Source organism: Sorex fumeus, unplaced genomic scaffold (genome assembly GCF_029834395.1).
Source record: "Sorex fumeus unplaced genomic scaffold, SorFum_2.1 ptg000043l, whole genome shotgun sequence".
Classification (NCBI taxonomy): Eukaryota; Metazoa; Chordata; class Mammalia; order Eulipotyphla; family Soricidae; genus Sorex; species Sorex fumeus.
In genome coordinates, this window is record NW_026606100.1 from 32,480,248 (window position 1) to 32,503,382 (window position 23,135).

Here is a 23,135-nt window from a genome sequence, read left to right on the forward strand (position 1 = left end):
TCGGTCCCGTTGGCTGCTTGGTGGGCGCTCTTCCCGGGAACAGAGGGGAGGGGCCCTTAGCCCCAGCCCTGACCAGCTACCCCGGGGGCCGGGAGCCGAGGGTGTGGGTGTCCCGCCACTCACGCCGACTTCTCCAGGGAGGAGCAGGAGAAGCTGAACGTGTGGGTGGCTCTGCTGAACCTGGAGAACATGTATGGCTCTCGGGAGGCCCTGGAGAAGGTGTTCGAGCGGGCCGTGCAGTACAACGAGCCCCTCAAGGTCTTCTTCCACCTGGCGGACATCTACACCAAGTCGGAGAAGTTTCAGGTCTGGTGTGGCAGAGGAGAGGGGGGCGAGGCCATGGAGGCTGAGCCTGGCTTTCCGGCGCCAGCCTGGCCCCCTGGGAAAGCGAAGGCACCCCAGACTCCTGGGAATCCCCAGCCCAGAGCCTGCCCTCGTTTGGCGGGTAGGGAGGAGGGAGATGCACCCCGTAGGGCCCATGCTCAGATGTTTGTGCCACTTCCCGGCCCACTTCTCTGGCCTTGGGGCTTGGTGACGGGGGGCACTCCCCATCCTGGTGGACCCCCCAAGGGCGCCCGTCTCCCTACGCCTGTCCCTGCTGCCCGTCCCGTCGTCCTCTCGCACTCTCTCACTTGCCTCATCTGTCCCCCCCCCCCCCCCGTCCCCCCCCCCAGGAAGCCGGTGACCTGTACAACCGGATGCTGAAGCGATTTCGGCAGGAGAAAAACGTCTGGATCAAATACGGGGGCTTTCTCCTGCGGAGGGGCCAGGCTGGGGCCAGCCACCGCACCATGCAGCGCGCCCTGGAGTGCCTGCCCGCCAAGGAGCGTGAGTGCCGCTTCCCCGCCTGGGCGCCGGGTCGGGGTCCTCTCCTCTGCGGGCTCATGGAGCCAGGCCCCCGCTGGTGCTCTGTTCGTGTGATGTCGTGATGAGTCCGCGGCGGGGAGGGGGCGGCCTGCTTGCCACATCTAAGCGTCCGTCCTCCTCTCGCTGCAGATGTGGATGTGATTGTCAAGTTCGCCCAGCTCGAGTTCCAGCTGGGAGACGCTGAGCGGGCCAAGGCCATGTTCGAGAATACGCTGAGCATGTACCCGAAGCGCACAGACGTCTGGTCGGTCTACATCGACATGACCATCAAGCACGGCAGCCAGAAGGACGTGCGGTGAGCGGGGCTGACTGGTGGGACCTTGCCCGGTGCTGGGGGCGGGGGGGAGGGGACATTCTTCCCACAGCTCCTGGCCCTCTCCCCTCTCCCTGTCCTCTGGACTCCCCGGTGCCATCTGCTCGTTCAGGTGGCATCATCATCTCGTTCAGGTCTCTGCTCTGGGCGGGTCTGAGAGGGTTCCCTGCTCAGGTCCACACACCTTCCTGCGCTGGGGAGCTGAGCTGCCCCACGAGGGAGGCTCCGTGACCCCCAGAGCAGGTCTCATGCCCACTGTGGGGACACCTGTGTCCTGGCCCTCCGTCCATCTCCCCGTTGGGGTCCAAATGAATTCAGCTTCCCTCTTGGGACCCGCCTGCTCTGTCCACAGTCCCGGTCTGGGAGTCGGGCATTCGGGTCTCTCCAATGTCCCCCCAGCTCTGGTGCTCATCGTCGGGGACAGGCCCAGGCCTGGTCTCCCGGGTGTCGCCGTTTCCCACAGGCCGGGAGGGTGGGCCTGGGGTGGCTTCAGGCAGAGCTTTCCTCCCGAGCTCATCCCTTACTTCACGTTCCTGTCCTGGTACTCGTTCTCCTTTAACCTCTCGGGCCTGGGGGCAGAACAAGAACACAGTGGAAAGGGCGCTTGCCTTGGGTGTGGTCCATGGATTCCATCCCCATCAACCTGTATGGTCCCCTGAGACCTGCCAGGAGTAATTCCTGAGCTCAGAGCCAGGAGGAACCCCTGAGCCCAGGTGCTGCGTGTGCCCCGAAACACCTGGGGAAAGGAAGCAGTGAGCTCTCTCCACCCCTGGGGCCATGATGGGGGCAGATTTTTTATTCTTTGGGGGCCACCCAAGTGGTGCTCGGGGGCTTGAGGGGCCCACCGGAGGGGTGCTCAGACACCTTGTGCTGCTAGGAACCAAAACTGTACTATTTCCCAGCCCTTAGCTGTGAGGCTTTTAATTTTAGGTCAGATTGTTTTTTTTTTTTTTTTCTTTACTCCTGGCTCTGCACTCAGGAATCACTCCTGGCAGTGCTTGGGGGAGCCATATGGGATGCTGGGGATTGAACTTGGGTTGGCCGCATGCAAGGCAAATGCCCTACCCACTGTACTATGGCTCCAACCCCCAGATTGTATCTTATCAGGTGTTATATATATTTTTAGGGCAGATGTTCTGTTATTTGGGTGCAGGGGAGGGGACAAGCCCAGCAGGACTGTCAGTGCTGTTGGAGGCCAGCGCCTCCCCCTGCCCTGCCATGGCCCCACCGAGGGCGTCTTTAACGCTGACACAGTAGGAGTGGCCACAGAGGGGCCTGGTGCCCAGAGCCTCGAGGCCAATGCCGCCCGCCTCTTCCCTACAGGAACATCTTCGAGCGGGTCATTCACCTGAGCCTGGCCCCCAAGCGCATGAAATTCTTCTTCAAGCGCTACCTGGACTACGAGAAGCAGCACGGCACTGAGGCGGCCGTGCAGGCCGTGAAAGCCAAGGCACTGGAGTATGTGGAGGCCAGGAGTGCCATGCCGGAGGACTGAGCCGGGCGGGGCCGGCGGCACTGCACACTCAGACTTAAGGGCGGCTTCCTGGGGGCACCCGGGAAGACCCCGTTGGGGTCAGAATGAATTCTGTCTTTTTTGTACAAATGTCAGTTCGTTCTTGTTCCCTCTCTGAGGCCGCCCCGCACTCCTGGAGCAGCTGCCTGTGTCCTGGGAGGAGGTGCAGGGAGGGTCCCTGAACCCCGACAGGGATCTGAGTCATGCCAGGGGCCATCCCCGGTGATGCCTCAGCCCAGTGTGGTGCCTGGGCACTTGTGTCAGGGCCGTAGGTGGGGACAGGATGGGCATCCTGATGGGGAAATGGGGAGCAGGCCCCCTAGAGCAGGGCCAGGGTGTGGTTGCCTCAGAACAGCTGGGGACGCCCCCCACCCCCCAGAGCCCTTCCTGAAGAGCAGCCTAAGGGCCAGTCTCCCTGCTGGGGACTGTAGGGTATGAGCTGTGCCCACACACGGACATGCACGGGCCAGTGGTATAGTCCTCAGTTTTGTCTGCGGGCAAGGCTGCCAGCTGTGTGGGAGGGGGCAGGAGAGGGGACAGGGGTCCCGCCAGCTGGGGTTCCCTGAGGGTTCCCTGCTCAGGTCCGCGCAGTCACAGCTGAGGCCAGTCGGCCACCCGGGGCTTCAGGCAATGAAATGTTTTCCGTCCCTGGTGCCAGGTCCAAACTTTCCCATGGGACACTCCTGGCAGTGACCAGAAACTTCTGGGGGTGGAGGGGCAGCCCGGCTGGGTGTGGGGCTGTGCCATGCGGGCCTCAGAGCGAGTGCGCCCGAGGGAACGAGACCTTTCGGTGCTGGGGAGCTGAGCTGCCCCACGAGGGAGGCTCTGTGATTCCCCCCCCCAGAGCAAGTCTCACGCCCACTGTGGGGACACCTGAGTCCTGACCCTCCGTACACCCCTGCTGCCAGCCCTGTCCTGCTCTCTTCTACAGGGAACGGGATTTCAGCTGGCGACGTGTGATCACGGACACCACGCTGGCCCTTTCTCCTAAGAAAAGCTTTATCCAAGTTTTCGAGCACAAAACATAGCCGGTGCACATGACGGCCACTTCCCGGCAGACCACTGGGCTACCGAACATAGACTCACAGCCCAATCGATGTCCCCCAAAACCCGCTGCAGTGTCACTGTCCCTGCTTGACGGCTGGCAGCCCCATCAGCAAGCCCCGGAAATGTCCGAGTAAGGCTGGTCCCGGGGAGGCTCTTTCCTCCACAGCCGCTGCCGGATGCTGGCACAGGAAGGGACTTCTGAGTTTGGGGCCATATCCAGGCTGTGCTCGGAGTCACTCCTGGGTGATGCTCAGGAATGGTTGGCACTAGTGTTGCGTCCAGGGCTCCTGCCTGCGAAGCCTGAGCTCAGCCTGGCAAGCCAGTGCCCCTCACCGAGGGCGTTTCTTCAGGTGCACAGGCCTGTCCTTCAGGGGCGGCCACACCCCAGGCCTCTCCACCTCACTTTCCCCCCAGATGCAGTTCAGGGGGTGGTGGTGGGGCGTCAGGCTGGCAGCAGGACGGGCCTCAGGGGGGCAGCAGGGCCATCTCCATGTCGGGGGCCGTGCTCTTCCCACTCAGACCCTGGGCCCACTTGTGCAGGCGGCTGTAGAGGGGGAGGCCCAGGTTCTCCCGGTACAGGTAGACGCCGGTGATGGCGTTCCACTGTGGCCGCGGCTGTGTTCCTTGCACGGGGAACTTGGCCACCAGCTCCTCGTCCTCCTTGTTGAGCGCCACGAAGCCGAAGAAGCGCTGCACGTTGCTGGCCGCCAGCACGCGCGAGTGCACCTCGGCCGTGTGCTGGAAGAGCTGGTCCTCGTTGGCGCGGTAGCGGGCCCAGTAGGCTTCCTGGCGGTAGCTGAGTGGCGAGCAGTAGTGCTTGAGGCACTTGGTCAGGAACACCAGGATGGCCACCGTGCCGATGAGCAGCCACCCGAAAAGCTGGTCAGAGAAAGGGGCGGCTGAGGAGGGCTGGGGCGGCCGGGGTGAAGCTGACCCTCGGCCCCTAACCCGCGGGCTCGGACCTCCCCGGCTGCAAATTCTGCTTCTGAAGGAGAAGCCGGCCTTCCCAGCGGGACTCGTCCCTCTGCCCTCTCTCTCCCTGGCATAGGGTCTTGCTTGAACTTTGCAGATGTCTGCTGCCTTTCCCTCCTCCCCGGGGCCTCCCTCCTTCCCCACATCTTAGCCCCACCAAGTCTGGCTCAGACTGCCAGGCTCAGCCTCATGCCACCTCCCGGGACCCTCTGGGAGTGCCCCCATGCCCACTTCCTCCTCACCCTCACTACCTTGCTAGAAAAAAGCCTCATGCTGGTCTCAAAGGCTCCCTTTGGTGGGTGTTGCTGCATTCAGCCCTGTGCAGCTCTGAGCAATGGCATCCCATTCCCGTATCTCCATTCCCATCTCCTGGGCTGCTCACAACCTCCCCTCTACTGTAGTTCGTGTGTGTGTGTGTGTGTGTGTGTGTGTGTGTTGGGACCAAGGGTCACTGGTGATAGTTCAGCCAACCTGGCTCACAGTTTAGTCGTAGGCCCGAGGGATGTGATACTGCCCGAACCCTGCGGGGCTGGGGGTGACCAGGCTTCCCTGGTGACACCTGGGGTCCATCCAGTGATGCTCAGGGAGCCTCCAGGGCTGAACCTGGCAGTGCTCGGGGACCATGTGGTGCCAGATTGAACCCGATCGAGCTGGGTGCACGCCAGGCTTGCACCTTAGCCCTGTACTGTTCCCAGCCCCAACCGGTGTTTGCCATGTTCCGAGACTGGGTCAGTGCCTCCTTGCCACTCCCCAGCCTCCTCTCTGCCCCTTCAGCCCCCACCAGGCTGCTTCCTGCACTCTGCCCTGATCCCTCTGCCCCCTTGGAGCGAAGCCAAGGCTGAAGGTAGAAGGGAACAGGCCGTGAATTTCTCAGAAGCAATAGGACCAAGATGGGATCTAGAGCAGAGCTGTGCAGGTCGGCAGGTGGAGAGAATCAGAAGCCTGGGCTCTTACTTCCCAGCTAGGACCTAGGTGCAGGGCAGACTGGGTGTGAGAGACTGGAGAGCTCTGCACCGAGCTATTGCCGGCCCTACGGCCCTACGGTAGCCCAAGGCACAGGGCATGGCCCTTTGTGGCTGCAGACACAGGCCCCCTGAGACCCAGCTGGCATAGGTTGGTGCCAACAGGAACTGAAGGCTGTGGTAAGCTGCGAGAAGACTCCCCCAAACTCTGCCCTTGACAACACCCTAACAACAGACTTTTTTTTTTCTTGGCTTTTTGGGTAACACCCGGCGATGCACAGGGGTTACTCCTGGCTCTGCACTCAGGAATTACTCCTGGCGGTGCTCAGGGAATCATATGGGATGCTGGGAATCAAACCTGGGTCGGCCGTGTGCAAGGCAAATGCTCTACCCACTGAGCTATCGCTCCAGCCCTGTAACAGACTTTGATCTGCATGGAAAACCTCAAGCTGCGGCAGTTTGGGGGAACTTTGTGAGAGCAAGTGGGGACCTCCCAGAGCAAGTGGGGACCTCCCCATCTGGGCCAGCCGCACCCCAGCTTGAGTGTGTAATTCCTCTTTTACCTTGGGGCTTCTCGCTCCCTCCCTTCTGCTCATGCTCCCTTTAGAATGCCTGACACTCTCCCTCTTACTCTCTTCCCCTCCCCTAACTAAAACTATTGTACTTAAAGTCCAGATAGAGGACTGGGCTTAAAGTACTTTGAGAAAATGACTCAGCGATAGAGCACTCTCCTTGCCTTGGGTCCCACTTCCCAGCAATGCAAAATGAACAAAACTCTCTTACTTGAAACTAGAAATGATTCTTGTCCCACTAAGAATCTTGCCTCAGGGGCTGGAGCGATAGCGCAGCAAGTAGGGCGTTTGTCTTGCACGCAGCCCCGGTCCCAGCATCCCATATGGTTCTCCTGAGCACTGCCAGGAGTAATTCCTGAGTGCAGAGCCAGGAGTTACTCCTGTGCATCACCCGGTGTGACCCGAGAAGCAAAAGAAAAAAAGAATCTTGCCTCAGGGTTGCCACTAATTAACAGGACCCAAAGTCTGGAGTCTTCCTGAGGATCAGTTCCCGCCTGGGCACTGAGCCCCCGCCACCTCCCAGGGAAGGGATAAGGACCCTCAGCACAGCCTCACCTGAGACTCATACTTGAGCCTTCGGCTCACCTCCTCCCGGAAGCCAGCCAGGTTGGCAGGGCTCTCTCCGCAGGGGAACCTGGCCAGGATCTGCGTGGCATGGGAGCGAGGGAAGCTCTCGTTCCCGGCTGTGAGCGAGGACGGATCCACGAACTCGCTGAGTGCACAGACGTAGGCCTCCCCGCGCAGCAGGGAGATGACTGACCAGGTGACCGGGGCCACGGCAGCGCGGCCCACGATGGAGCTCAGGAGCAGGAAGGTGGGGGCGGCCGAGCAGTTCTTGGCCCTGCGGTACTGGCACTCGGCCACCAGGTTCCAGGTCTGGTTATTGAGGATGATGCTGACGAGGAAGAGCACCAAGGCGGGCACCCCGATGGCCGTCAGCCCGTACAGGTAGTTCCGGGCTGGTGCGCACGGGCAGTGGAAGGCCACCACGGAGAAGAGCTCCTGGCTGCCTACGGTGCCCAGGGCCACCAGCCCATTGAAGATCATCACATCCTTGCTCTTGAAGAAGAGTGACAGAAAGCGGAAGTTCTCGGCGATGAGGGCGGCCATGGTTTCGGGGCAGGGGCCGCACTAGGAGGAAGTGTGGGCTTGCGGGCGCCTGGCGGCAGGGCTGGGCTGGGCCATCCTGTTCATGCTGGGGTCTGCTGGGCACCTCCTGTAGGACAGCAGGAGGCAGAAGAATGTCTGCTTTGAACCCCAATGCCAGGAGCAGCTCCTGGGGTCAGTCTGACAAGGATGATGCCCCGCGGGACCTGGGGACAGTGATGGTGGTCCGCATCATCTTTGGGATCCCTCAGCGGGCTCTCACCCCCAGACTCATGGAGAAGGGGCAGTGGCTTGCCAGGGCGGCCTCTAAGGGGCAGAGTTGTGCACCCTCCTGCCTCGGATGTTCAGACCTCCTGGCTTCCCAAGCTTCTTCCTGGAGGGCTGAGGAGGGCCCCGTGGCCTTCCAGCAGCAACGGGGACGCTCACTGCCCTTTGGACTGCGGGATGGACCAGGCAGTGGTCTGGAGAGCCAGTGTCCTGATGTGGGAGGGGACCTGAGCCCCTGGTGGGGGAGAAGGTGACCCTGTGCTGTGGAGTGGCCCGAGGGGCTGGGGAGAGTCCCAGGCACTGGCTCCCAGCTCTGCCCACTCCGGCACCTCCTCTGGGCCCCTGTCCTCTCAGGGAAGCGGGAGGGCCAGGGAGGGAGTGCAGAGGCCTGGCAATGGCCCTCTGTATCTATCACCTGCTGTGCCCACGGTGATACCCAGAGACGCAGAAGGGGCCATGCCCTGCATTGCAAAAAGCAGGAAATGCCCCCAGGAAGATCTGGAGCATGGAGTGGGGGATATGGCTTCGAGGGAGAGCTCAGGCCTCTTACCTGTGAAGACCTGGGTTCGCCCCCCACCCCTGCAAACTGCAAATATGGAGGTGCCCAGGCAGAACTTTTGAGTAGGATCTCAGGAGGCTTGGGTGAAGTGAATTCCATCCTGCCAGTTCCTGCTGGCTTTGCTCTTTACTCATCCATAGACCCTGGAGAACCTTCTCTCCCCTGATTTCCTCTTCCCGACTTGGTAGCCTTGACCACCAGACCCTGGACCCAGGCCTCCCCCCGGCCCGCCAGCGACAGGAAGTCTGGGCCCCAGGACAGAGAGTTCTACGGGGCTCACCCCTCAGGCACCACCCACACGACTGAGACTGGGGCCGGGGTGTGGCCTGTCTCCCCATTATTCTCTCCATCTCTGTGAGTTAAAACCAAAGTCCTTAGGGCGGGGGCTGGGTTGGCGTGAGGGCTGCGGGCACCAGACAGTGGGGCGTCTGCCCAGCATCGCCCCATGGGGGCCCCTCCCTATACCTGCGCCCCTTCTGCTAGCTGCCAAGACTTCCAGCCAGGCCAAGGTTGCCGGGTGCCAGGAGCGGAGAGTGGGGGTGTGCGAGGGGAGGGGAGAGATCTGACCCCCCCACACCTAGAGGGATCCTGGCTTGTTCCTGCTCCCCGGGAAGGGAGTTTGTGGGGACGTGGGAGCTGGCACCCAGCCCTCTCTCTGCCTCTGCTCTTCCCGGCGTTAAGATTCCCGTGAGCGTGAGCGCGAGCACAGACTCTGGGTGCAAAGTGCCCAAATACGGTTCCAGAGTCCTGGCCGTGGTGGGGGTGAGCTGAGGAGGGCCCAGGCCCTCTCCTGAGACTACAGCTGGGGCCAGGGAGGGGCACCCTCAGACTCTGCCGACAATAACAGGAGGGATGGGGGACGGGTGTGGGGACCAGCCCTACTCTGCCCTGGGGAAACTCACAGCCAGGGCTGGCGACTTGCTTACCGAGAGCGGCTGCGGGGTCTCAGGCAGCGGCGTCGTCCTCTCCAGCGGCTCCGGGACCAGAGGTTCGCAGGGGTGGAGGCCGCAGGCACTGCCCTCCGCCTTCCTGCTTTGCTTCTGTGCTGGAGACCAGTGACTTCAGAAAGTTTCACTTCGGAAAAAGAGGAGGGCCAGCTGGTCTGAGCGCGCATGTCAGCCCCGCGGTGGGAACCGAGGCAGGGCAAAGGGCGGGGAGGAGCCAGGGAGCAGGGGGGCGGAGGAGGGAGAGGGCACTCCCCTGCCTGCAGCGCTGACTCTAGGGGGTCACCTTCTGAGGCTTGACGCCCCCCCCCCCCCCCCCCCGACCTTGAGGAACTGCCCCAGCTGGGGAGAGAGGGAGATGGAAGGATCCCCTCTCCCCCCCTGCCCTGGGCTGAATCATCTTCTCAGGCAGCCCCACCCCTGTCTCAGCTCACTCTGGTGCTGCTTCAGACCTGAGTGGAGGGGGCTGGACAGCGGGTAGGACACTTGTCTTGCATGGTTCAACCCCTGGCACCACAGATGATGCCCTGAGCCTGCCAGGAGTCATCCCAGAACACAGAGCCAGGATAAGCCCTGGGCCATGCTGGCTGAGGCCCCAAAACTGAAAAACAAAGCAAATCTAGGGTGGAGGGAAAACAAGCAAAAACCAGCACCCCAGGGCCTGGGAGAAGTGTGATGGCTGGAAGAAATGGAGCACAGGTTTTGCAGGAGTGCTGGGGTCCGGTCCTCAGTGCTGCTTGCTCTGCATGGCCTCACAGCAGCTCTGGGAGCCACCCCTGAGCACCAAGCCGGAAGTAAACCCTGAGCACCACCGGTGTGGCCTTTCCCCCACCCCACCCCCAAACTAACCAAACCGAAAGTCGAACCCAAATCTCAGGACTGCTGGGTGGGAACTTCAGACTGTGGGGCCCTGAGCTCTGAGGGCGTCAGTGAAAGAATTTGGAGCAGGATGCTGTTTTTTGATTTTGTTTTTGTTTTTTTTGCCCATACCCAGGTGACTCCATGCCTTTTTTTTTTTTTTTTGATCAGGGATGACCCCTGGCATATGTGGTCCAGGGTATCAAACCCAGGTGAGCCACATGCTAAGGCAAGAGCCCTACCCTCTGTACTATCTCTCCAGCCAGTGTTTATTTATTTATTTATTTATTTTTACGGAGAATGTATGTACATTCTCTGTCCCTTCTGGAGAGCCTGGCAAGCTACCACGCATATCCCGCCTGCACGGCAGAGCCTTGAAGCTCCCCATGGCATATTCGATATGTCAAAATCAGGAACAATAACGGGTCTCACTCCCCTGACATGGAATGAGCCTCCAATACGGCACTGTTGGGAAGGACAAGTAAAAAGAGGCTGCTAAAATCTCAGGGCTGGGATGAATGGAGATGTTGCTGGTGCCTGTTTGAACAATGGATGAATAACGGGATGACAGTGATACAGTGATTATTTTTTTACAAATTTTATATATTTTATTTTCATAAAGTAGTTCACAATAGTTCATTGCAGGCAATATTCAAACACCAATCCCACCACCAAGCATCCTCCCAACACAAGAGGAAAGTGTGTGAAGGTTGTTCACTTTCTTTTTTTTTTTTTTTTTTTTTTTATTAGTGAAAAACCATGAGGTACAGTTATAGGCTTACAAATTTTGTGCTTGGGTTTCAGTTATACAATGATCAAGTCCCCATACCTCCACCAGTGCCTGTCATCCATCCCCATGGGTCCCAGCATCCCCCAAACCCTCATCCCCCACCCCTGTCCCATCCTGCCTCTGTGGCAGGGTATTCCCCCTTGTTCTCTCTCTCTTCTTTTGGGTACTGTGTTTTGCAAGAGAGGCTTTGAGTGGCAATCATGTTTGGTCTATCGACTACTTTTAGCATGCTTCTCCCACCCTGGGAGGGCCCTCACAACACCCTTCATTTGGTACTCTCTTCTCTATCTGAGCTTCCTTTTCACCTAGAGCCTGTGGCTGGCCTTCCATTCATGGAGCAAAATTCCTGGTACTAATCTCAGCCATTCCTGTGTGTCACTCTCCCTTTTTGTTGCTTTATGTTCCCCAGATGAATGCAATCTTTCTGTGTCTATCCCGCTCTTTCTGACTCATTTCGCTTAACATGATACTTTCCATGTAGTACCACTTGTATGTAAATTTCATAACTTCATCTTTTCTAACAGCTACATAGTACTCCATTGTGTAAATGTACCAAAGTTTCTTTAACCAGTCATCTGTTCTTGGGCACTCAGGTTTTTTCCAGATTCTGGCTATTGTAAAGAGTGCTGCAATGAGAAGGTTGTTCACTTTCATTCTGGAGCCATTTAAGCCCGTATATAAGAGAATACAAGTAAGTGTGTTCAAACCAAAGAAACGTGTGCTACTTTTGGTATGTAAGAGGGCTAGAGTATTAGAGGTCAAGCAGCTGCATTAGGAAATTCTCAGACCCTCTCTACCAGGAACTTTAGTTTGTAGGCTCTGGATCTTGGCCGTTGATAAGATTACGTGAGGCCAGGGGCAGTTAGTGGGTGTGACTGCCAAGCTACTGGAAAACGGGGGATGTGGGGGGGTGGGGCCCAGGCCCGATCCAAGTGACTTGGCGATCTCAGCCACAGGTCCCGCATACCTAGGTTTTCCTGCCGGTTCCCACTTGGGTGAGGCTCATTCGAGTGTGTGGAGAGTGGCCTTGAGCATGGTGCCAGTTGGGTTCTGGAGGTTTTCTGCTGTCAGGTTTCTACTTGGGGCTGTGCTAGGGAGTCACTCCCGGGTGTTGCTCGGAAAACTTGGTACTGAGGTTTTGCATCCAGGACTCCTGCCTGTGAAGCCTGAGTTTCTTCAGGTCCACAGGCCTGTCCTTCAGGGGTGGCCGGTCTGCTGCCTTCTCCTCTGCACGCCATACCTCTGAAAGTCAATCTTCCCCCAGAGCCAGCGGTGCGGGAGGAAGGATGGTGCTTCAGGGGTTGGGAGTCGGGCTGGCAGTAAGTTGGGGCTCCGGGTGGTGGAGCAGGTCCGCCATCTCCATGTTGATGACCCTGGCCTTGCCACGTGGACCCTGGGCCCACTCGTGCAGGTGGCTGTAGAGGGGGAGACCCAGCTTCTTCTGGAACAGGTAACTGCCAGTGATGTTGTCCCACTGTAGCTTCAAGTGGGTGCCTTGTTCGGGGAACTTGGCCAACAGTGCCTTGTCCCTCTGGCTGAGCGCCACGAACCCAAAGAAGCGCTTCACGTTGTTGGCCGCCATCGCGAGCGAGCGCACCTCGGCCGTGCGCTGGAAGAGCCGCTCCTCGTTGACGAGGTAGCTGGTCAAGTAAGCCTCCTGGCGGTAGCCGATTTTCGAGCCGCAGGACTGCAAGAACTTGATCAGCAACAGCAGGATGGCCATCGAGAAGATGAGCAGCCACCCTAAGTGCTGAGACACAGACGGCCAGTCAGAGAAAGGGGCAGCTGAGGGGGTCCAGAACAGCTGGGGTGGGGCTGACCCTCAGCACCCGGCAGCCAGCTGGCTCTGCATCTACAAATTCTGCATCCCAAGGAGAAACCAGTGTTCCCAGCTCGACTACTGACTCGATCCCTCTGGCATCAAACTGACACTTGCTCTGTGCTTCAATTGGGCAGATTCCTGCTGCCTTCCCCTGCTCCCCAGGGCCTCCCTCCTTCCACATCTCAGCCCACCAAGTCTAGTTCAGATTGCCAGGCTCAGCCTCATGCCCCTTCCCAGGGACCCTTTGGGAGCTCCCCCAAAGGGAGCTTCCTCCTCACCCTCTTCATTCCTGGAAAATCTCCTCAAGCTGGTCTCAAAGGCTCCCTGGGGTGAGTGTCACTCCACTTTTGGTCCTGTGCAGCTCTGAACAATGGCATTCCATTCCCGTGTCTCCATACCCATCTCCTGGGCTGCTCAAACCATCCCGTCGACTGTAGCTTCGTGTGTGTGTGTGTGTGTGTGTGTGAGTGTGTTGAGACCAAGGGTCACTAGTGATACTTCAGCGAACCTGGCTCACAATTTAACCTTAGGGTCTGAGGCATGTGGTGCTGCCTGAACCCTGTGGGGCTGGAGGTGAACAGGCTTCCCTGGGTGATGCGTGGTCCCCATCCAGTGATGCTCAGGGAGCCTCCAGGCCTGTACCTGGAAGTTCTCGGGGACTGTGTGGTGCCAGATTGTACCCGATGGGCTGGGTGCTCGCCAGGCTTGCGCCTTAGCCCTTTACTGTCTCCAGTCCCAACTGGTGTTTGCCATGGCCTGAGAGTAGTTCAGTGCCTCCTTGCCACTCCTCGGCCTCCTCTCTGTCCCTTCAGCCCCCACCAGGCTGCTTCCTTCACTCTGCCCTGATCCCTCTGCCCGCTCAGAGCGAAGCGAAGGCTGAAGGGAGGAGGGAGCAGGGAATGGATGTCTCAGAAGCAACGGGATCAAGATGGGATCTAAAGCAGCAGATTTCGCCACAGAGCTGTGCGGGTCGGCAGGTGGAGAGAGTTGGAAGCCTCGGTTCTTACTGCCCAGGTTCTTACTGCCTGACCAGGACCCACGTGCCAGGGAGAGTGGGCGGGTGTGAGAGGCTGGAGACCGCTGCTGCAAAGCTGCACCATCACCGGCCCTACAGCAGCCCAAGGCACAGGAGGGCCGGTGATGGTGCTGTTTGGAGCACAACCCAGTTGGCACAGGTTGGTGGTCCAGGGGAGAGAGGCATCAACAGGAACTGAAGGCTGTGGTGAGCTGCAAGGAGACTCCCCGAAACTCTGCCCTTGACAAGACCCTAATAACAGACTCATTTTGTTTTGTTTTCTCTTTTTGCTTTTTGGATCACACCCGTGGTGCTCTGGGTACCATATGGGATGCCAGGGATCAAATTAAGGCTCCCATGTGCAAGGCAAACACCCTCATTGCTGTATGATCACTGTGCCCCTTGCAACAGACTCTAATCTGCATGGAAAACCTCAAGTCGGGGCAGTCTGTGGGAACTTTGTCCGGGCCTGCTGCATCCCAGCTGGAAAGTGTGATTCCTTTCTTTGACCTAGGGGCATCCTCAGCTCTCTCCCCTCTGTACCTGTTCCCTTTGAACGCCTGACTCTTTCTCTCCCTCTTCCTGTCTCCCCCTTCCCTAAATAAAACGAATGCTAGTTAAGTTTTAAGCATTCGTGAGTTCTGTTGGGTTTGGCCAAAACCCAAATCATCAAAATTCTTATCTGGAGGAGCCGGGAAAATGACCTAGTGATAGAGCACTTTCCTTGCATGTGTGAGTACCGGTTCCACCCCCAGCACTGCAAAAATGAACACAACTCTCCTATTTGAAACTGGAAATGATTCTTATCACACCAAGAATCTTGCCTCATGTCTGTCACTGATTACGGGACCCAGGTTTGGAGTTTTCCTGAGGATCATTTCCCGCCTGGGCACTGAGCTCCCCCAACCCTCTCCCACCCATCCACACACATACCTCACAGGGAAAGGGATGAGGATCAATCAGCAGAGCCTTACCTGAGACTCATACTTGAGCCTGCGGTTCACCTCCTCCTGGAAGTCGGACAGGTTGGCCGGGCCCTCCCTGCAAGGGAACCTGGCCAGGACCCACGTGGCATGGGAGAGAGGAAAGCTCTTGTCCCCGGCCGTGAGCGAGGACGGGTCCATGAACTCGCTGAATGCGCAGACATAGGCCTCCCCGCGCAGCATGGAGATGACCAACCAGGTGACTGGGGCCACGAGAGCACGGACTAGGATGGACTTTAGGAGGAGGAAGGTTGTGATGATTGAGCATTTCTTGATCTTGTGGCACCGCCACTCGGCCACCAGGTTCCTGGTTTGGTTGTTGAGGATGATGCTGATGAAGAAGAACACCAAGGCGGGCCCCCCGATGGTCATCAGCCCGTACTGGTAGTTCCAGGCTGGTGTGCATGGACAGTGGAAGGCAAACAAAGAGAAGAGCTCCTGGCCAATGGCGGTGACCAGGGCCACTAGGCAATGTAAGCTCACCCAATCATTACTCTTGAACAAGAATGACAGGAAGCGGACGCTGGGGTTAGCCATGGTGTCGGGGCAAGGGCTGCACTAGGACGAGGTGCACGCTAGTGGGCGCCTGGCAGCAGGGCTGGGTTGGGCTCTCCTGTTCACGGTGGTGGCTGCTGGGCACCTCCTGTAGGAAAGCAGGAGGCAGAAGCATGTCTACTCACTGGCTGTCATGCCCACAATTTGCCTCCGGGCGCCACCTTAGCGCACCAACAGCCCTGGCCGAGGGACACAGCAGCAAGTCCCAGAAGGACCCACAGTGCCGGAGATCTCTCTAGGCCCCATACCGAGCCAATTTCACCGGGACGCCCCAGACGGAGCTTGTGTGCTCTCCCCGATTATTCCAGATGGAATCCCGGTGACCAAAAGCTTCCACAAGCAAGACCCAGGTATGCGGGTTCCAGGACTACAGCAGGTTTCATGGTGGCAAAGGACCCAGGCTGTCCCCCGCCCCGGGTCCCCACCTGCCCAAGAGACTGGTAGACATGCTCACAATTTGCCTCCAGGTGCCATCTTAGTGCACCAAGAGTCATGTCCCAGAAATGCCCCACTGAATCCGAAAATGGATTAGTGCCCTACAGAGATGTCTTTTGAAACCAACCATTTCCAATATAGAAATTTACATTTAAAATTGTGGCCATGCGAGCTCTCATTATATTAAAAATGAGCAATGGAAAATAAATTATCTACCTTCTGCTTTTTTGGGGGGGAGGTCACACCTGGCGAATCACAGGGGTTACTACTGGCTCTGCACTCAGGAATTACCCCTGGCGGTGCTCAGGGGACCATATGGGATGCTGGGAATCAAACCCAGGTTGGCTGCGTGCAAGGCAAATGCCCTACCCACTCTGCTTTTGCTCCAGCCCCTATCTAGCTTCTGCCTCTGGAAGACAGGCTTGAATGGTGGTGGGAAATTTCAAGCAAAACATAATGCCCAAAATTAGAGAGAAAGTATTGGGGACATTATAGCACAGAGGTAGGGCGTTTGCCTTACACGCGGCCAATATGGCCGACCCGAGTTCGATTCCTCCGCCCCTCTCGGAGAGCCCGGCAAGCTACCGAGAGTATTTGATATGCCAGACACAGTAACAACAAAGTCTCCAATGGAGACGTTACTGGGCCCGCTCGAGCAAATCGGCGATCAAAGGGAGGGCCTTTACCTTTACCTTTACCTAGAGGCAGGGTGAGGACTGGGATGTGGGTGATGGAAAATGTGCTCTGGTGGAGGAATGGGTGTTCTGTCATTGTACGGCTGAGTCTCAAATGTGAAAGCTTTGTGACTCTATCTCATGGTGATACAATTAAAAAAAAAAGTAATATGTAGTTTATGCCCAAACCAATCAGCTTAATCAATGACTGAAAAAATAGCAGTACTCCTATATTATTAAAAAAAAAAAAAAAGTCTGTTCTGAACCTGAATCCCAGGGGCAGCTCCAAGGGTCTGCCAGAAGGGGCCATTCTCTCCATTGCAAAGAGCAGGAGATACCCCCAGGAAGATCTGGAGCATGGAGTGGGGGATTTGGCTTCGAGGTAGAGCTCAGGCCTCTTCCCTGTGAAGACCTGGGTTCACCCTCCTCCCCTGCAAACTGCAAATATGCAGATGCACTGGCATGCCTTTTGAGCACAATCTAAGGAGGCTTGGGTGGTGGGTGAAGTGAATTTTCCATCTCTGCTGACCTTATTCTTTGCTCACCCGGAGGCCCTAGGGAACCTTCTATTCCCTGTCTCCCCATCATTCTCTCCATCTCTGTGAGGAAAAAACAAAGTCCTCAGGTTGTGGGGTGAGGGAGCAGACAGGTAGGGTATCACCCAGAGTTGCCCCAAGGGGGTCCCTCTCTATATATGCGCCCCGTCTGCTTACTGCCAAGACTTCCAGACGGGTCTGCGCTGAACTTGCTGTCCGGGAGAGATCTGACCCCTCATCCTGATGGGGCGTGGGTGGGTCTGTTTCCCAGAAAAGGGAGTTTGTGGGGATGCCAGAACTGGAGCCCGCTAGGCCCCTACCTCCGCCTCAGCCCTTCTTGGCTTTAAGACTCCTGTGAGCACAGACTCTGGGTGCCAAGTGCCCAAGTAGGGTTCCAGAGGCCACTGGTGGGGGTAACTGAGGAGGAACCAGGTCCTCTTCTGAGACCACAGCCCAGGCCAGCAAGGGGCACCTCCATATTTCTCCAAAAAAAAAAAACAAGGTGGGGGGGAAGGAGGACCGGCCCGACTGCTCTGAGACAAGTCGTACACCCCAGGACTGGCGCCTTGCTTACCAAGAGCTCCCGGACAGGACAGGTGGCCTGGGGTATGGAGACCTCCGGTGGTGTCCTCGCCTTCCTGCTTTGCTTCTGTGCTGGATCTGGGTGGCTTCAGAAAGTTTTGTTCCAGAAAAGAGGAGGGCCAGAAGACCAATGACGTGCATGGCAGCCCCGAGTTGGGAAATTGGCAGGGCAGAGGGTGGGGAGCAGGGGTGTGGGGGGTAGGGAGTGGGGACTCTGCGGTTTACACTGTAAGGTCTCAGCAGGTCAGGGCCATGCCCAGCCACCTGTGGGATGCTCACCTCACCATGTAGAGCTGTCCCAGCTGGGAGGGAGGAAGATGGCAAAACTTTCTGCCTCTCCCTGTGCTGCCCTGGCTGATTCATCTTCCCAGGAGGTCGCACCCCAGTTCCAGCTAACTCTGGTGTTGTTTCAGACATCAGATGGAGGGGCCCGAGAGATAATACTGCAGGTGAGCACTTGTCTGGCATAGGCACAACCAGGGGTTCAAGCCCTGGCATCATAATTTGTCCCCTGAGCCTCACCAGGAGTCAGCTCTGAGCACAGAGACAGGAGTAAGCCCTTAGCATGCTGGGTCTGATCAGGGTCTCATAACTGGAGTGTGGGAACAACAAAATCTTAGGTGGAGGGAAAACAAACAAAAAGCAGCACCTAAGGGTCTGGGAGACATGTGTTTGCTGGGTGAGCTGAGGGGCAGGTTTGGCAGAAGTCCTGGGGTGCGGTCCTCAGCGCAGCTCGCTTTGTATGGTCCCACAGGCATCTCCGAGAGCCATCCCTGAGCACCAAACTGGAAGCAAACCCTGAGCACAACTGGTGCGGCCGTGTCTCCCAAACTAACCAAACCAATAGTAGAACTCAAATCTCAGGACTGCTGGGTGGGAACTTCAGAATGTGGGACCCTGAGCTCTGAGGGCATCGCTGAAAGAATTTGGAGCAGGATGTTTTTTTTTCCCCATACCCAGTTGACTCCATGCCTTCTATTTGGATCAGGGATGACCCCTGGCATATGTGGTCCAGGGTATCAAACCCAGGTGAGCCACATGCTAAGACAAGAGCCATACTCTCTGTACTATCTCTCCAGCCAGTGTTTACTTTATTAATTAATTTATTTATTTATTCATTTTACGGAGATGTATGTACATTCATCGTCCCTCCTGGAGAGTCCAGCAAGCTACTGAGAGTATTCTACCCGCACAGCAGAGCCTGGAAGCTCCCCATGGTATACTCGATATGCCAAAAGAAGGAACAATAACGGGTCTCATTCCCCTGACCCTGAAAGAGCCTCCAATACGGCACCGTTGGGAAGGACAAGTAAAAAGAGGCTGTTAAAATCCCTGGGCTGGGATGAATGGAGATGTTGCTGGTTCCTGTTTGAACAAATGGATGAATAACGGGATGACAGTGATATGGTGATTATTTTTTTTACAAATTTTATATGTTTTATTTTCATAAAGTAGTTCACAATAGTTCATTGCAGGCAATATTCAAACACCAATCCCACCACCAAGCACCCTCCCAACACAAGAGGAAAGTGTGTGAAGGTTGTTCTCTTTCATTCTAGAGCCATTTAAGGCCGAATATAAGAGAATACAAGTAAGTATGTTCAAACCAAATGAATGTGTGTGACTTTTGGTATGTAAGTGGGCTAGAGTATTAGAGGTCAAGCAGCTGCATTAGGAAATTCTCAGACCCTCTCTACCAGGAACTTTAGTTTGTAGTCTCTGGATCTTGGCCATTGATGAGATTACATGTTGCCAGGGGCAGTTTGTGGGTGTGACTGCCAAGCTACTGGACAACTGGGGATGTGGGGGGAGGAGGCTCAGGCCTGATCCGAGTGAGCTTGGCGATCTCAGCCACAGGTCCCGCATACCTAGGTTTCCCTGCCGGTTCCCACTTGGGTGAGGCTCATTCGAGTGTGTGGAGAGTGGCCTTGAGCATGGTGCCAGTTGGGTTCTGGAGGTTTTCTGCTGCCGGGGTTCTACTTGGGGCTGTGCTCGGGAGTCACTCCCGGGTGGTGCTCGGGAAAACTTGCTACTGGGGTTTTGCATCCAGGACTCCTGCCTGTGAAGCCTGAGTTTCTTCAGGTCCACAAGCCTGTCCTTCAGGGGCAGCTGGGTCTGCTGCCTTCTCCTCTGCACCCCATAACTCTGAACCTCATACTTCCCCCAGAGCCACTGGTGCAGGAGGAAGGATGGGGCTGCAGGGGTCAGGGGTCAGGCTGGCAGCAAGTTTGGGCTCTCGGTGGGGGAGCAGGGCCTCCATCTCTGTGTCGATGACCCTGGCCTTGTCATGTTTACCCTGGGCCCAGTCATGCAGGCGGCTGTAGAGGGGGATACCCAGCTTCTTCTGGAACAGGTAACTGCCAGTGATCTTATCCCACTGTAGCTTCGGGTGGGTGTCTTGTGCGGGGAACTTGGCTACCAGCTCCTCCTCCTCCTTGTTGAGCTCCACGAACCCAAAGAAGCGCTTCACGTTTTTGGCTGCCATTGCGAGCGAGCGCACCTCTGCTGTGCGTTGGAAGAGCTGCTCCTCATTGGCGAGGTAGCGGGCCACGTAGTCCTCCTGGCGGTAGCCGAATTTCGAACAGCAGGACTGGAAGAACTTCACCAGAAACAGCAGGATGGCCATCGACAAGATGAGCAGCCACCCTAAGTACTGAGTCACAGACGGCCGGTCAGAGAAAGGGGCAGCTGAGGAGGTCCAGAGCGACTGGGGTGGGGCTGGTCCTCAGCACCCCCCAGCCAGCTGGCTCTGCATCAGCAAATTCTGCATCCCAAGGAGAAACCAGCGTTCCCAAGCGGCACTTGCTCTGTGTTTCAATTGGGCAGATTCCCCAGATTCCCGCTGCCTTCCCCTCCTCCCCAGGGCCTCCCTATTCCCCACATCTCAGCCCACCAAGTCTGGCTCACACTGCCAGGCTCAGCCTCATGCCACCTCCCAGGGACCCTCTGGGAGCTCCCCCATGCCCGCTTCTTCCTCACCCTCACTACCTTGCTGGAAAATCGCCTCATTATTGTCTTAAAGGCTCCCTGGGATGGGTATCGCTCCATTTTTGGCCCTGTGCAGCTCTGAGTAATGGCATCCCATTCCCGTGTCTCCATACGCATCTCCTGGGCTGCTCACACCCTCCCCTCTACCATAGCTTCGTGTGTGTGTGTGTGTGTGTGTGTGTGTGTGTGTGTGTGTGTGTGTTGGGACCAAGGGTCACTGGTGATACTTCAGCCAACCTGGCTCACAGTTTAGCCTTAGGCCTGAGGGATGTGATGCTGCCCAAACCCTGTAGGGCTGGGGGTGACCAGGCTTCCCTGGTGACACCTGGGGTCAATCCAGTGATGCTCAGGGAGCCTCCAGGGCTGAACCTGTCAGTGCTCGGGGACCGTGTGGTGCCAGATTGAACCCGATCAAGCTGGTGCACGCCAGGCTTGCGCCTTAGCCCTGTACTGTCCCTAATCCCAACTGGTGTTTGCCATGTCCCGAGACTAGGTCAGTGCCTCCTTGCCACTCCCCAGCCTCCTCTCTGCCCCTTCAGCCCCCACCAGGCTGCTTCCTTCACTCTGCCCTGATCCCTCTGCCCCCTCGGAGCAAAGCCAAGGCTGAAGGTAGGGAGGAGCAGGCGATGGATGTCTCAGAAGCAAAGGGATCAATATGGGATCTAAAGCAGCGGATTTCACCACAGAGCTGTGCTGGTCGGCAGGTGGAGAGAGTTGGAAGCCTCGGTTCTTACTGCCCAGGTTCTTATTGCCTGACCAGGGCCCAGGTGCCAGGGAGAGTGGGCGGGTGTGAGAGGCTGGAGACCGCTGCTCCAAAGCAGCTCCATCACCGGCTCTACAGCAGCCCAAGGCACAGGACAGGGCCCCCTGAGACCCAGCTGGCACAGGTTGGTGGTCCAGGAGAGAGAGGCGTCAATAGGAACTGAAGGTTGTGGTGAGGTGGAAGAAGACTCCCCCAAACTCTGCCCTTGACAAGACCCTAACAACAGACTCATTTTGTTTTTTCTTTTTTCCTTTTTGGGTCACACCCACGGTGCTCTGGGTACCATATGGGATGCCAGGGATCAAATTAAGGCTCCCATGTGCAAAGCAAACACCCTCACCTCTGTACGATCACTGGCCCCTTGCAACAGACTGTTATCTGCACTGAAAACCTCAAGTTGGGCCAGTCTGTGGGAACTTTGCGAGAGTAAGTGGGAATCTCCCGGTCAAGGCCAGCTGCATCCCAGCTTGAATGTGTAATTCCTTTCTTTGACCTTGGGGCATCCTCAGCTCTCTCCCCTCTGTACCTGTTCCCTTTGAACGCCAGACTGTTTCTCTCCCTTTTTCTGTCTCCCCCTTCCCTAAATAAAACGAATGCTAGTTAAGTTTTAAGCATTCGTGAGTTCTGTTGGGTTTGGCCAAAACCCAAATCATCAAAATTCTTATCTGGAGGAGTCGGGAAAATGACCTAGCGATAGAGCACTTTCCTTGCATGTGTGAGTACCGGTTCCACACCCAGCACTGCCAAAATGAGCACAACTCTCCTATTTGAAACTGGAAATGATTCTTATCACACCAAGAATCTTGCCTCATGTCTGTCACTGATTACGTGACCCAGGTTTGGAGTTTTCCTGAGGATCATATCCGACCTTGGCACTTAGCTCCCCCAACCCTCTCCCACCCGTCCACACACATACCTCACAGGGAAAGGGATGAGGATCAATCAGCAGAGCCTTACCTGAGACTCATACTTGAGCCTGCGGTTCACCTCCTCCTGGAAGTCGGACAGGTTGGCTGGGCCCTCCCTGCAAGGGAAACTGGCCAGGACCCACGTGGCATGGGAGAGAGGAAAGCTCTTGTCCCCGGCCGTGAGCGAGGACGGGTCCATGAACTCGCTGAATGCACAGACATAGGCCTCCCCGCGCAGCAGGGAGATGACTAACCAGGTGACTGGGGCCACGAGAGCACGGACTAGGATGGACTTTAGGAGGAAGACGGTTGTGATGATTGAGCATTCCTTGTTCATGCAGTTCTTGCACTCGGCCACCAGGTTCCTGGTTTGTTTGTTGAGGAAGATGCTGATGAAGAAGAACACCAAGGCGGGCACCCCGATGGTAATCAGCCCGTACTGGAAGTTCAACCCTGGTGTGCACGGACAGTGGAAGGCAAACAAGGAGAAGAGCTCCTGGCCACTTGTAGTGACCAGGGCCACTAGCCCATTTAAGCTCACCCAATCAGTACTCTTGAACAAGAATGACAGGAAGCTGAGGTAAACCATGGTGTCAGGTCAAGGGCTGCACTAGGACGAGGTGCAGGCTGGCGGGCGATTGGCAGCACGGCTGGGCTGGGCTCTCCTGTTCACGGTGGTGGCTGCTGGTCACCTCCTGTAGGAAAGCAGGAGGCAGAAGCATGTCTACTCACTGGCTGTCAGGCCCACAATTTGCCTCCGGCGCCATCTTAGCGTATCAACAGCCCTGGCCCAGATACAAAGCAGCAAGTCCCAGAAGGACCCACAGTGCCGGAGATCTCTCTGGGCCCCATACCGAGCCAATTTCACTGGGACACCCCAGACGGAGCTTGTGTGCTCTCCCCGCCTATTCCAGATGGAATCCCGGTGACCAAAAACTTCCACAAGCAAGGACCAGGTGTGCGGGTTCCAGGACTACGCCAGGCCACATGGTGGCAGAGGACCCAGGCTATCTCCCCCCGATCCCCACCTGCCCAAGATACTGGCAGTCATGCTCACAATTTGTCCAGGTGCCATCTTAACGCACCAAGGGCCCTGGCCCAGA

At 57.1% G+C, this 23,135-nt stretch overlaps 4 protein-coding genes across 4 annotated transcripts in view; 1 reads left to right on the top strand and 3 right to left on the bottom strand.

Moving 5' to 3' along the window:
• PDCD11 (programmed cell death 11) overlaps positions 1–2,715 on the top strand; it is a 35,743-nt gene extending 33,028 nt beyond the window's left edge. Inside the window, exons 33-36 of the mRNA XM_056120374.1 lie at positions 138–306; positions 675–828; positions 997–1,162; positions 2,504–2,715. Of these exons, the coding sequence (XP_055976349.1) occupies positions 138–306; positions 675–828; positions 997–1,162; positions 2,504–2,675 (661 nt within the window). The 3' untranslated portion in view covers positions 2,676–2,715. The remainder of the gene's footprint in view (positions 1–137; positions 307–674; positions 829–996; positions 1,163–2,503) is intronic.
• Positions 2,716–3,802: 1,087 nt separating this feature from the next.
• On the bottom strand, positions 3,803–7,363 carry CALHM2 (calcium homeostasis modulator family member 2). Its single transcript, XM_056120948.1, has 2 exons — positions 6,802–7,363; positions 3,803–4,619 (listed from the first exon to the last, which is right to left on the bottom strand). The coding sequence occupies exons 1-2, from the start codon at positions 7,354–7,356 to the stop codon at positions 4,206–4,208; spliced, it is 969 nt and encodes a 322-aa protein (XP_055976923.1). The 5' UTR covers positions 7,357–7,363; the 3' UTR covers positions 3,803–4,205.
• A 4,702-nt stretch (positions 7,364–12,065) lies between these two features.
• On the bottom strand, positions 12,066–15,128 carry LOC130029833 (calcium homeostasis modulator protein 2-like). The gene is made up of 2 exons (XM_056120856.1): positions 14,583–15,128; positions 12,066–12,521 (listed from the first exon to the last, which is right to left on the bottom strand). The coding sequence occupies exons 1-2, from the start codon at positions 15,126–15,128 to the stop codon at positions 12,066–12,068; spliced, it is 1,002 nt and encodes a 333-aa protein (XP_055976831.1).
• A 4,397-nt stretch (positions 15,129–19,525) lies between these two features.
• Positions 19,526–22,621, bottom strand: LOC130029834 (calcium homeostasis modulator protein 2-like). Its single transcript, XM_056120857.1, has 2 exons — positions 22,082–22,621; positions 19,526–20,026 (listed from the first exon to the last, which is right to left on the bottom strand). The coding sequence occupies exons 1-2, from the start codon at positions 22,619–22,621 to the stop codon at positions 19,526–19,528; spliced, it is 1,041 nt and encodes a 346-aa protein (XP_055976832.1).
• Positions 22,622–23,135: the final 514 nt, after the last annotated feature.

What these genes read in the sequence shown, in the direction of transcription:
- CALHM2 (XM_056120948.1), bottom strand. Translation starts at nt 7,356, where the DNA reads ATGGCCGCCCTCATCGCCGAGAACTTCCGCTTTCTGTCACTCTTCTTC. An exon ending in GGCTCAAGTATGAGTCTCAG is followed by an intron (nt 4,620 to 6,801) that starts GTGAGGCTGTGC and finishes TTCTCTGACCAG; the next exon opens with CTTTTCGGGTGGCTGCTCAT.
- LOC130029833 (XM_056120856.1), bottom strand. Translation starts at nt 15,128, where the DNA reads ATGGCTAACCCCAGCGTCCGCTTCCTGTCATTCTTGTTCAAGAGTAAT. An exon ending in GGCTCAAGTATGAGTCTCAG is followed by an intron (nt 12,522 to 14,582) that starts GTAAGGCTCTGC and finishes TCTGTGTCTCAG; the next exon opens with CACTTAGGGTGGCTGCTCAT.
- LOC130029834 (XM_056120857.1), bottom strand. Translation starts at nt 22,621, where the DNA reads ATGGTTTACCTCAGCTTCCTGTCATTCTTGTTCAAGAGTACTGATTGG. An exon ending in GGCTCAAGTATGAGTCTCAG is followed by an intron (nt 20,027 to 22,081) that starts GTAAGGCTCTGC and finishes TCTGTGACTCAG; the next exon opens with TACTTAGGGTGGCTGCTCAT.